Source organism: Alosa sapidissima, chromosome 4 (assembly GCF_018492685.1).
Source record: "Alosa sapidissima isolate fAloSap1 chromosome 4, fAloSap1.pri, whole genome shotgun sequence".
NCBI classification, from domain to species: Eukaryota; Metazoa; Chordata; class Actinopteri; order Clupeiformes; family Clupeidae; genus Alosa; species Alosa sapidissima.
The window spans coordinates 18,422,391-18,435,422 of NC_055960.1; the positions used below are offsets into that span (position 1 = coordinate 18,422,391).

At 40.5% G+C, this 13,032-nt stretch overlaps 1 protein-coding gene across 3 annotated transcripts in view; it reads left to right on the plus strand.

Moving 5' to 3' along the window:
• LOC121706587 (cadherin-22-like) overlaps positions 1-13,032 on the plus strand; it is a 128,512-nt gene that overhangs the window by 81,968 nt on the left and 33,512 nt on the right. For all 3 annotated transcript variants that reach the window (XM_042088457.1, XM_042088459.1, XM_042088458.1), the window contains 4 exons: positions 80-199; positions 6,180-6,347; positions 12,302-12,489; positions 12,721-12,977. In XM_042088457.1, coding sequence (XP_041944391.1) covers positions 80-199; positions 6,180-6,347; positions 12,302-12,489; positions 12,721-12,977 — 733 coding nt within the window. The remainder of the gene's footprint in view (positions 1-79; positions 200-6,179; positions 6,348-12,301; positions 12,490-12,720; positions 12,978-13,032) is intronic.

The following is a 13,032-nucleotide window of genomic DNA, read 5'->3' on the forward strand; positions in this document are numbered from 1 at the left end:
GGAACGGTTAATGGGTGGCATTTACGGTGACGGATGGCTTTGTGGCCTTTAGACTGATGGTCCCTGTTTACTCCCTTAGGAACCTCGGTGATGAAGGTGGCTGCTTCGGACGCGGATGACCCCACCTACGGGAGCAGTGCCCGCGTGATCTACAGTGTGCTGGACGGAGAGAAGTTCTTCACTGTGGACAGAGACACAGGTAAGGGCAGGCCAAGTGATCCATTACAAACAAATTAACAAAATAAAACTGCAATTTAGTATGTAGAGTATTAAAAGAATATTCATTTGTGTTAAATTATGTACTGGAAATTAAGTATTTAGTCCATGACTGACTGATTTAAAGGGCTGTATATTCATTTTACTGCAACAGTGAATAATTGGATTACAGTTTTCATTTATATTGCAGTATGTGTTTTAAATCTTGTTAATTAGGTTTTGTGTGATCACTGGCAAGGTAATTATTAATTGATATTAAATGATATTCCGATACGATACCTAACTCAGTGGTGCTCTTGCCTAACTGCTGTTTAGTGGCCTCAAATTCAAACACTTTAGTATATAAACATATAAACACAGCTCACGTGATCACATATCACCACATGTTTCATTTCCGTCATGCTGACGATGACGACAAACCATTGTGAAACACTATATCTCCTCCTGGCGTCAGTCATGAATCCTGCTGCGAGATTCACATTCGGTGGCTATTCAGAATTTATGTACTTCAACGCATGGCCTGCCACCTGAAAGATACGTGCACGCAGTAGTCACCCAGGCATATCACAGGGTTTTGTTGCGGGCAAATGTGGCCCATGGGAGTAGCACTAAACTTTTAATGATTTCTTTTTGGGGGCCTGCAGGGCTTGATTTGGTTTGCCCTGGTGCTCTAGATGATAAATGGCTTTGCCTCAGCTGTGCAGGCCTGCTGACTCCAGACTCTTTGCTTACCTGGGTTTGCTAAACCGGTGAGGAAGGTGCTATAGTTGGAATAGGTGAGGTGAAAAGGCACAAGGCTTTGTGTTCAATTGCCAAGCTCTTACTGTCTAGCAGGGGGAACTGGAAAAAGCCAATCAATGTTTATTTGCAATACAGAACATGTGCGGTATGTGTAGTATTCTGAATTTAGTACAACCCCAAATCAGAAAAAAAGTTGGGACATTGTGCAAACAAGGGATAGAGCTGAAAAAACAATATTGGATGGCCATGGTCTTTTGGACCTCAGATGGCACCGCATTACTGTAAAGCCAGACCTGTTTCTGTAAAGAAAATCTCAGGAAAATCTCAGGCTCAGGAAAACTTCTGATAACCATTATCTATGAGCACAGTTTGATACTCAATTCAGAAATGCTAGTGTAAACTTTACCATGCAACAGCCAAAATTGTATTTAGACATGATACAGAAATACCACTGTCTTATCTGGGCCTGAGCTTGTTTAAAATGGACTGATGTAAAGTGGAAAAAGGTCCTGTGGTTAGACCAATAAAAATGTGCAATTCTTTTTGGAAATCATGGACTTATATGGGCTAAAGAGAAGAGGGCCTCTCCAAGTATCCAACCTATCCAACTTGTTGTAGTGCAGTTCGAAACCCAACATCTATAACGGCGTGGAGGTGCATTAGTGCCTACAACATGGACATCTTACACATCTGGCAAGGCACAATATATTCTGAATGATGTATACAGGTTTTGAGCAACATATACTGTCATCCAGGCAATGTCTTTTCCATGAAAGACATAGGGCTCTATCTTGCGCCCCAGCGCAATTGACTTTGTATACTCGCGCTTTTGTCTTTCCTATTTTGCTGTCAGCGCATATTGGAATTTTCCCTCCACAGGTACATGCCTGTAAATTAGGGAATTTGATTGCGCCCACTGGGGCGGTTCAGCGAAAAGACGGGGCGTATTCCGGCGCAAACGTTCCCTGTTGATATTTTGCAGTTTCAGAAAACAATTCCGCCACTGACCAGGAACTCCCTGGTCTAAAGTCTGTGGCGCAAATTCAGATGCTATTTTAAGGGCGCATGCATGGCCACAGGTCTGCATGAATGAATGCTTTGCACACCAATCTACAGACACCCCCGTGCACAGACGGAAACATTCAAAGCCTTGATAATATTTTTCCATTTCCCGGCTTTGTTCGTGCATTGGTCACCTAAAAATTTAGTAGCCTATATAGTACAACATCTACATGCAATATCTTTACAACAACAACGCCTAATGACGAACTACATGTATTAATTTGGACAACTTTATACAGCCCTATAAAGGCTAAAGTTACCTTTAGTTTTGTTCCAATTTACCGTTGTGTATGGCTTTAAACATTGTGTGCGCTTTAACATCATCCTAAGCATTATTCCAGCTGCGCTAAGGTTTTAAGCACCACAATTTTGCCTACCTTGTTGTAGCCCATCTGAAATAACTCCAAGCTTTGCTATATTCCCTCCATCCTTTCATTGTTTTCAAAAAACGTTTTATATCCATGATGGCCTTGAAGTCTTGAGTTAGTGAATTAGCTTAAATCAGCTTATTGTGTGCTGTTAACCAGCAACCATAGATAGCACAAGAAAGCAGCAAGTATGGCTACAATTTCTGTAGTTGCTGCATCCATTCATTGTTATTCTCTCTCCTGCTCAAACAAATGTTGTGTGTGCATTAAGTTGATGATAACGTGTTTACAAACTCTACTTTACAGAAAATATTGTAAATAGCCTACTGTCATGCAGTTAATGGGATACTGCAGAGTTGGAAAGTTAGGTCAACTTGGAAACTGTTTCTCGTTGTTGAGTTGCCTGATGGTAAGGAGCCCTTGCTTGGCTGCCTGTGCTGCGCAACACACACTTCGTTACTCTCATCTATACAACATAGTTCCGATTTCTGCAAACCATACATAATTACAAAGAAAAATATTACCACACGAGGGAAATCAGTGTGGTGTCTATTAAGATGTGAAAAAATAGGCATAAATCTAGCGTACACATTTTCACGAATCACGGATGTGTTGATGACATAAATTATTAGAGGACTTAAGGAGACGTGATGTTGAACTGCATGCCGATGCCATTTAACCCAAATGCCCCAGCAGCAGCATGGGAGAGAAGAGATTAACTGACAGAAGATATGCATTGTCTATAGAGAGGTAATGTTAGATTACATTGTACATTGCAAAAATATCACCATGCATTCATAGCCTTGTGATTCAGTGAGATTGATCCCAAAACATCGGAGAGTATGTCTTGAGGAAAAATCAATAGCTAACTGTTCCCAACTGAACAGTGATTATAGCGCTGTGAATGCTCCTGGCTGCGCCTGGCAAATACGGCACCATAATAGCAATCAGCTATGGAACAAGCGTGCCTGTTGTTAAAGGAAATGTGAGATGACGCTCTGATTGGTTTATTGCACGTTAAGCCCAAACCACACCCATGATTAATGTAGCTACAGTACTTCAGACCACCCCATTTTAGATTTGCGTCGGGCGCAAGAGTCAATTATCCCGTCGGTAAAATAGCAACAGCGCCCAAGATCCGCTCACAAAATGACTTGCGTTTTGCGCAAAGACACTTTCGTTTTAGACCAATAAAATAGAGCCCATAGAATATTTCAGGACAACAATGGCAAAATTAATTCTGCACATGTTTAAACAGTATTTCTCTATAGAGGAAGAGTCCAGGTGCTAAGATGGCCTGTCTGCAGTCCAGACCTGTCAAATTAGGTGCATGGAATGACAAACATGATTAAGAATACTGTTGAGCAACTGATGAGATCCTATATCGAGCAGAAATGGGACATTTCATTCTAAAAACTCTAGCAACTGGTCTCCTCAGTTCCTAAACATTTACAGATTTTTTTTAAATGAAGAGGTGAAGCCACACAGTGGTAAATAAATATACCGCTGTCCCAACTTTTTTTGAAACAAGTTGCTGGCATCAAATTCAAAATTAACATACATTTTTCATGAAATAGTCAAATTTATCATTTTTAACATTTTATTATCGATGTCCTTTTTGCAGCTAAATATGGGTTTTCGAGATTTGTAGATTTTCACATTCTGTTTTTATTTGCATTTTACACAACGTCCCAACTTTTTCTGATTTGGGGTTGTATTTCCCTATGTATCACTAGGTTATGTGACACAAATCTGTGCCCAGACATTAGTGTCTTGTAGTAGTCTGCAGTCTGCAAAGCAAACTCTTGCTGTCACATTTTTAATAGAATCTTGATGTCCCTAGGGTATTTTTTATACCATATCTATTTACATCTAAAATATCTGTTTTCATTTCATATCTCTGCGATGATAGAAGGTAGGTGTGTACAACCACAAACACAGAAGCACATACTGTTTCAATGAACACTATAATGGCCTTTTCTCCAGACTACCTAGTCTCCAGACTACCTAGTCTTTATCTACCCATTACAGTAATATATATATATTATATAACTGTATATGCTGAACTCACTTCCAGCAGCTCAAAGAAAGGATACATGTTGTGGGTCACTGTGTTAGTTGTTTTGTGGGGTATGAGTTGTGTAGGCAGGCAGGCAGGGAGAAAAGATTCTAGACTGTTAGAGAGTACTTACAGGCAGGCTTCACCAGGTGTGCAACTGAAGCGTCCGTGAAGCGAAAAAATTGTTTCAAAAGACTAGTCTAATGCTTTCAAATGTGTGCACCGTTCTTGTGTCGGGTGTATAGCCAGTTCCATTGTTTATAGTGGAAACTAATTGTTTAAGCCTCCCCTCCACAAACAGAACACTTCAGTTGTGCGCCTGGTGTAGACTAGGCTGTTAATCCAAATGTTTTGACATTCTAAATGCTTGAGCCAGTAAAGAGCTAGGCCCTTGGCAGTTACTTTGTGAAAATAACCAAACATAGGAGCCATTCTTTTCTGAAGACATCATCTTTCCTTTTTTGCCAAAATAGAAGTCTAACATAACTGAGTAAAAATCATCAAAGAGGACAACAAAGATACCACAGTTAATTACAATACTAACGAGTTTTACATCCAATTTACATCCAGATATGTGCTTCGACCATAAAATAGGTTTATAGACATACAGTAGTTTACCAGCAGACAGTGCATTGGCAACATTTTAGTCATATTTGTCCACACACACGTCGACTGATGTGATTTTTAAGGATATGATCCTGTTTTGACAGATCAGACTTTCCTACACATCAGTGCAGATATTGAAATCCATAAATAATCATAACAACAACAATACCAACAGCATGCCCAAGTGTTGTGCGGGTGACAGAGCGAGGCAGCAGGAGAGAAGAGCCAGCATGCTGGGTAGGCCTACAATGAAGTTAGATCCTCAGTTCCCACAGGGGCTTTGAAGAGCTGCTCTCTATGAGGCTTCACTTCTTTATGACCGCTGTGGTCTCCTTTTCTCTGGGAAACACTGTGCAGTTTGGTGCCACATTTTCAGAGTATTTTATTTGTACAGACTTGCATGGGGATTGTTACACTTCATTATGGCGAAGATTGGAATGTGCCCAGAAATCCAGAAACACAATAATATTCAACATCTGTCCAATCTTGTTGACTTGATCAGTTCCCTCCACTTCATAGTCATAGGGTCCAGTGTCCCATGTAAATTAGTTTCCTTTATTCCACAAAGTCCCCAAAAATCCCATTTCCAGGAGTGTCCCTGTGACATTGGTCATTGTGATCCGGATATCGCTACAACAAATAAATTGAACTCTAGTATTGTCAGCGTCCCCCAATGCTAAAATCAACATTATTTTTCTGTTTGTAGAACAGGGCATTCAGTTTGAGCAAGCTTGAGGACAAGCCATCCGGCAAACAGCAGGAAGTTGCGGTATAAATGAGTTTTGCTTTTGAATCCATGCCACAAATACATTGTGGGGTTGTTCTCATGCAGTCCACGACTGTCTGTATGCGGTAGGAATTACAGTACCGAGACAGTGAGATTTATATGGCGGTGTAGCCCAGTATCTGGCACAATCGGCTTTATCACACAACAGACAAAACTCAAAAGACATTGAGAGGGACACTGTCACTCTTGTGCCCTGTAATCTGTTTAATTGCTTTTTGTAATAGCAACCAAAAAAGCGTATCTCCACTGTTGCTTGTTGTCCGAGCGAGAAATGTGACCTTTTATTTCATTTCATTTCATTTTTACCCCCTCCCTCTCTTTCTCTGCCTTTCTTCCTCAGGAGTGATTCGGACAGCAGTGGCAGATCTAGACCGCGAGACGCAGGATCGCTACGAGCTGGTTGTCAAGGCAACAGACATGGCAGGCCAAATGGGCGGTCTCTCCGGCTCTACCACAGTGACCATAGTGATCACAGATGTTAATGACAACGCTCCAAGCTTTCCACAGAGTGAGTGCACTTTAGACACTGCATGCAGTATGTGAAACTATCTATCAGAATTCAACTTCTGGGGAGAGAGAGAGAGAGAGAGAGAGAGAGAGAGTTAGCCACAAAGTCATCTGCACACTTTGGACTCTGAGTGTGGAGGACGCAGAAGATGAAAGTAACGGCTTGAAGGGGATGCTGATTGATGACCAGCAAAGTAAATAATAATTAAAATGCTGAATGTTTATTATGCAGAGGGGAGAAAAATACATTCAGTGTTAGTCCATTAAGATTCACTCAGTTATGTAAATCAGGCAGAGATTGGCAAAAGCACACCTCCAGGTGATTACTTTGCAGATGCTAGCTTATGCAAATTCTTACACTGACCCGCAACAGAACATGGCCTGTGCAGTCTGCTTGCAGGAGTGGTTCAATTAAGGATGCAAACATGCACAGCCAATAAAGGCCCGCCCCTTATGGCAATACCTGCCTGGGATTTAGCCCATGTTCTGTGAAGAACACACACATTTTCACATGCACACACATGAGGGGCAGCCGTGGCCCACTGGTTAGCACTCTGGACTTGTAACTGGAGGGTTGCCGGTTCGAGCCCCGACCAGTGGGCCGCGGCTGAAGTGCCCTTGAGCAAGGCACCTAGCCCCTCACTGCTCCCCGAGCGCCGCCACTGTAGCAGGCAGCTCACTGCGCCGGGATTAGTGTGTGCTTCACCTCTCTGTGTGTTCACTGTGTGCTGTTTGTGTTTCACTAATTCACTGATTGGGTTAAATGCAGAGACCAAATTTCCCTCACAGGATCAAAAAAGTATATATACTTATACATGCCGCATGACTAATAAAGGGCTGCATCTTTCCCAGTTAGTTCTGAAGGCCTGTTTTACTGAGGCCATCTGTGTTGTGAGTACCACAGTGACAAAAAAGTCGCCTGCAAATAATCTGCAGGAGCAGTTCCATTGAGGCAACTTCCAAAGTAGCCTCTTTTCAATGAACGCACAGCTTCAAACAAATGAAAAGCACTTTGTATCATTGCTACCGTATCAGAGCGAGCCTAGTGGGTGATACGTTTAATACATTTATGTCTGGAAGGCAGACCAGGGGGAGGCTTGTGCTTATTCCCGGCACCAGTCTCACAAAACAAAGAGGAAGAAGATGGCAGAGAAGGCACAGATGATATACTCATGAGCTCTCTCTGTGTGTGTGTGTGTGTGTGTGTGTGTTTGTTTGTGTGTGTGTGTGTGTGTTCTCTTATGCCTGTGTGTTGTCTCTCATTCCACTTCATCTTCTGTGAGGGAGGCAGCATTACTTCGATTACTGCAAAGTGCGTGCCGACATCAGGCTTATATACTCCCCAAAGTCTCTTTTCTTCTCCTGCTCTCTGTCTCCTTGCCTCTCTCGGGCTCTCTCTTTACGCTCCTTCTCTTACGTTATGTGGCCTACAGTACAGTGATATCATTTAGCCTACTTAATTCGACTTGCTTTTTGCCTTTGTGAGGCAGATCTCATTCAGTTTTTATTGAATTAGTTTGACATGTACTGTTTGTATTAGTGCTGTCAAACGATTACATTTTTTAATCGCGATTAATCCCTGAATCACGATTAATCACATATTTTATCATATGGTTAAAATTCTATTATTTTGCATTTCTGAACTTTCCAGGAGTCCATATTAACAATAAAGCAATTATTGTGTATCTTGATTGGGATTCAAATGAAAGCAAAGCAAGTTACTTTATTAACTGAACTTTAAGACGTATGTCTATTTGATTATTTCAAATCAAATTTCAAAAGATGTGCAGCAGACCTGAGGCAACACAATATATTATTCAGAAATCTAGCTGATATAAACTGAAATAAATGCTACCGCAGAAGTGCGTGCACAAAATGTAGGCCTACACACATTATAAAGGGCATAACAAACAGAAAATATTATATTCATACTATATTAATTATCTTTGAGTTCAGTTGAAAATAAGGACGTTTTCAACATGAGTGCATTGCCATAGACCTACAGTCTATGGTGCACTGTCACTTGCCACACACATCAGCACCAAAGTTTTTAACAGGCAAACACTGGATGATGAACAATGGATTTTATGGAGCAGCGTCGACCAAATATAACTGAATCGTGATTTACACGGCGGCAAAGTGCGATGCTGGTGTGCGGAGTTGTATTGAAAGAATGGAATCTAATGTAAATGAATGTCGAAAGCAGAGTGCATCGCAAATAGTAGCAACCAAAGAGGAATGTTGATAACAGAACAAGTGACAGTGAAAGAATCTTTGGCGGCACACATTTAATGCATCGGCCTAGGCTACTACTCTTTGGCCGGCTCGTAAGCCCAAACAAGTGTGTGCAGCATGCCTTTACGTAGCCTACTAACGCCGCATCATCATAAAGATAAATTTAATCTGCATCACGCCCCATTATAGAAGAAAACAAGTTAACATTATATCATTGATTCCGGGAAAGACAGCTAGTAATCACACGTTGACGTTACATCTATTTTTTAATTCACAGGACATTCAATCATTTTACTAACACGGCAGTTACTGTATGAAGAATTATGTTTATGTAACTTACTCATGTCGAAACATGTATGTATGTACATTACCAACCTAATTCGTTTGCAATATCCCATGTTGAGAACAAATTTAGCATGTACACTTACAGTACCATAATATCCCATGCAAAACGGTTAGCTTGCTAGCTAGCTAACTGTGGAACTTCAGTATAACATAGCCAACTAGAAATGCAATTCCAAGGAATTACCAGTGCATGAAAATGCTAAAATTATGATGTAAAATATCATGTATAGTTAAAACAGATAATACAGAGATGGTTACTATGGTGATGCTAGGATAGACATGGTGGTTGCATAGCTTAATAAAAGTTGATAGTTTAAAAGTAGACTGTTTAAAAGCTGAATGTAGATAGTTTAAAAGTTGTTGATAGACAGTAGATAGTTTAAAAGTTGTTGATAGACAGCTAGTTTAATAGATAGTTTAATGATAGTTTAAAAGTAGACCGTTTAAAAGTTGAAGGTAAATAGTTTAAAAGTTGTTGACAGACTGGAAGTTGAATGAATGTTGATATTCAAATAGTTTAATGGCTGTGTATAGGTAGATATTTGACGATAACTGAAAGTTGGAATGGCTCTAATGTTTGCTAGCAGTTATGCTAAGATTTTTAACTATGCTAACCATGCTACTTAGCTAATGTTTTATAGCAGTGCTAGCAATGCTAACCTGCTAACCATGCTACTTAGCTAACGTTTTCTAGCAGTTTAATGAATGTTGATATTCAAATAGTTTAATGGCTGTGTATAGGTAGATATTTGACGATAACTGAAAGTTGGAATGGCTCTAATGTTTGCTAGCAGTTATGCTAAGATTTGTAATTCTGCTAACCATGCTACTTAGCTAATGTTTTATAGTAGTGCTAGCAATGCTAACATGCTAACCATGCTACTTAGCTAACTTAACTAACATTTTCTAGCAGTTTTGCTAAACATTTTCTAGCAGTTTTGCTAAACATGCTAACTATGCTATCAATGCTAACATGCTAACTATGTTAACCATGTGACTTAGTTAACCAAGCTTATCATTTTTAGTACTTATGCTAACTAGCATGCTAACTATGTTAACCATGTTACTTAGCTAACTTAGCTAATCATTTTGAGTAGTTATGCTAACTATGCTAACTAGCATGATAACATGGCATGTTAACTATGCTAGCATGCTAACTATGCTAACCATGTTACTTAGCAAGCTTAGCTAATCATTTTTAGCAGTTTTGCTAAAAATGCTAACTAGCATGTTAACATGCTAGCATGCTAACTATGCTAACCATGTTACTTAGCTAACTTAGCTAATCATTTTTAGCAGTTATGCTAACTATGCTAACTAGCATGCTAACATGCTAGCATGTTAACTATGCTAACCATGTTACTTAGCTAACCGAGCTAATCAGTTTTAGCAGTTTTGCTAAAAATGCTAACTAGCATGCTAACATGCTAGCATGCTAACTATGCTAACCATGTGACTTAGCTAACCTAGCTAATCATTCTTAGCAGTTTTGCTAAAAATGCTAACAATACTAACATGCTAACTTTGCTAACCATGCTAACTAGCTACAGTGGGTAGGAGTCATAGTTGATGAAAAGTGTTGACAGTTGAATGTAGATAGTTTAAAAGTTGTTGATAGACAAGCTAGTTTAATGATAGTTTAAAAGTAGACCGTTTAAAAGTTGAATGTAAAAAGTTCAGTAGTTTAATGGGTTACATTGTTTAACAGTAGATTATTGTAGTGAGGACTTTTATTTTGAAACAGTTTTGGGCAGAGGAAACAGTTGAATAGGATGTGTAGTCTTAATTGACCCAGATTGTATGCTTAAAGCCTGAGGCTGCAGGTGGCCTGAACACCTGCCATAGGATTCTAATTGCTTAACGGCCGTATTATGATGTCACAATCGGCAATGTTAAGTCTATGGGGATTTTTAAAAAGTTTTTCTTTAATAGTTTAAAAAGTATAAAAGTATAAAAGTTGAAAAGACATAGCAGCTTGGTCCATTTGAAGACCTACGTTACAAAGTTTGAACGAAGTTTCTAAGTTAAACTGTTCAAGAGAAATTGCGTGCGGAAAAAGTGGTAAGCGGAAGAAGAAGTTGTTGAAGTTGCCTAGGAAGAACAGTACAGTGCATTTTCATGCACTGTAATTATCTCACCTAGTTGTAGGAAATAGGCTACGTTCATATTACAAGTAATAGAATGAATGTGTGACTTATGTTTAGTTGATGTTATGACATGTAAAGTTAAGCTTGCTGAACTTAGTTATAGTCAGCCACGGGCAGTTTGACTGTGCCTATCGATAAATTCGTGACACTCCTGTAAACTAGAAAGAGCAAACCATAGGAACATGGTCACATTAATCTCATAAACACACAGATAACTCTTACACCAACCTTATTTTGTGCCTTTTATTCACGTTTGTTTCAAGATTTAGTAAGTATAAGCCTGTTTCGCTCCCCACTTCGATGCAGCATATAGGTTTCCATTATATCAGTCATCTTTTCCCTAAAAGGGGGCGTGTACTTGCAGCACATACAACGTTCGATTATATTTTTGTCAGTGGGTATTGTTTAGTTTCCGGTCTAGCTAGATCCTGTGTGGTGTTGTAGTTGTTCTAACGTTACTAGTTGTTGCAACAGCATGTAAAAAAACGACAAAGTTTGTTACACCAAAAAGAACGTTAATCTCGCGTTAAAAAAATTGACACCGTTAAAATAGGTTTACGTTAACACCGTTAATAACACGTTTAACTGACAGCACTAGTTTGTATACTTTCCAACTCCTCAGACAAATAAAAACACCATCCTCGTGTGAGATATGTAGATGCCATGAATGTTTATGCAGCACCTTATTTATCTGGTTCATTTACAAGTGCGCTGTGCTGTGAATGCCGTAGTACTGATTATCTGTCCGGATAACAAACAACCTAATGATTTACTGCAGCATGTGGCAGGAGCAGGAGTGTGTTTATGTTTGTCTTTGCTTTGCATTTTCTCTGAGTGGAGAGGATTCTTCCGGCATAACGGCTGCACACACTTAGTGCTATCCATGAGCCACGTAGTGCTCCTCATTCTCTCAATTATCAACAGCATGTTAGCTGCTCTTAGAGAATGCTGCATTGCCAGCGTATTTACCTAATTGCACAACTGTTTTGCCTCCACTTGAAGTGAACCCCCAAAGTGCACTCAATGTCCTGCATCCGTCGATAAGGCAACGATGTCAACCCGTACCATTTGCCTGCTTTTATAAATGTTTGTGATGTTGTTGAGTATGCGCAAATAGCTCCTGTATGGCTTTCATTCAGAATCTAAAGTGCAGTCAAATGTTGTTAAATGTCTGTTGTTTAGTTTGAAAATGGGAGCTCTGAATCTGGTGCCCTTCCCCCCTTATCAGAGCTGTACCAGTTTGGTGTTTCGGAGGGGGCTGCAGTGGGTACCCCGATCGGGCGTGTGATCGCCACCGATGCAGACATGGGGGACAACACGGACATGAGCTACCTGATCACTGAGGGGGAGGACGGAGAGCTGTTTAAAATCACCATGGACGGAGAAACGCAGGAGGCGGTCATCTCAATCAAAAAGGTGTGGTGATTTTGTTCGACTTGAACAGCCCAAAACTTTACAATGGGCACATTTAATAAAGCCATATTAGGTTCAATAATATATGATCTGTGTGCTGGAGCATTGTTTAACATGATATTCTGTATAACATGTATGCATTTGAGTATATCTATAGACACATGCATACATTGAATAATCAACTTCCTTGTTAATGTTTCATCATTGGAGTAATGTGTGCAACTCTGTTCTCAGCCGCTGGACTTTGAGACCAAGCAATTCCACACTGTGGTCGTGGAGGCAATGAACAAGCATGTGGACGAGCGCTTTGTGGACCTGGGGACCTTCCGGGACAAGACCATTGTGAATGTTAGCGTCTCGGACGTGGACGAGCCGCCTGTGTTCTTCCCGCCCCTGGGTGCCATCATGGAGGTGCAGGAGGATGCCAGGCTGGGTGCGCTGGTGGGCACCGTCTCAGCCAGGGACCCAGACAGAGAGGATGTTCCAGTCAGGTATGCCCATCGCCAGCTTACGGGTGGGGGGTGTGGTGGTGGTGGCGGTTGAGGG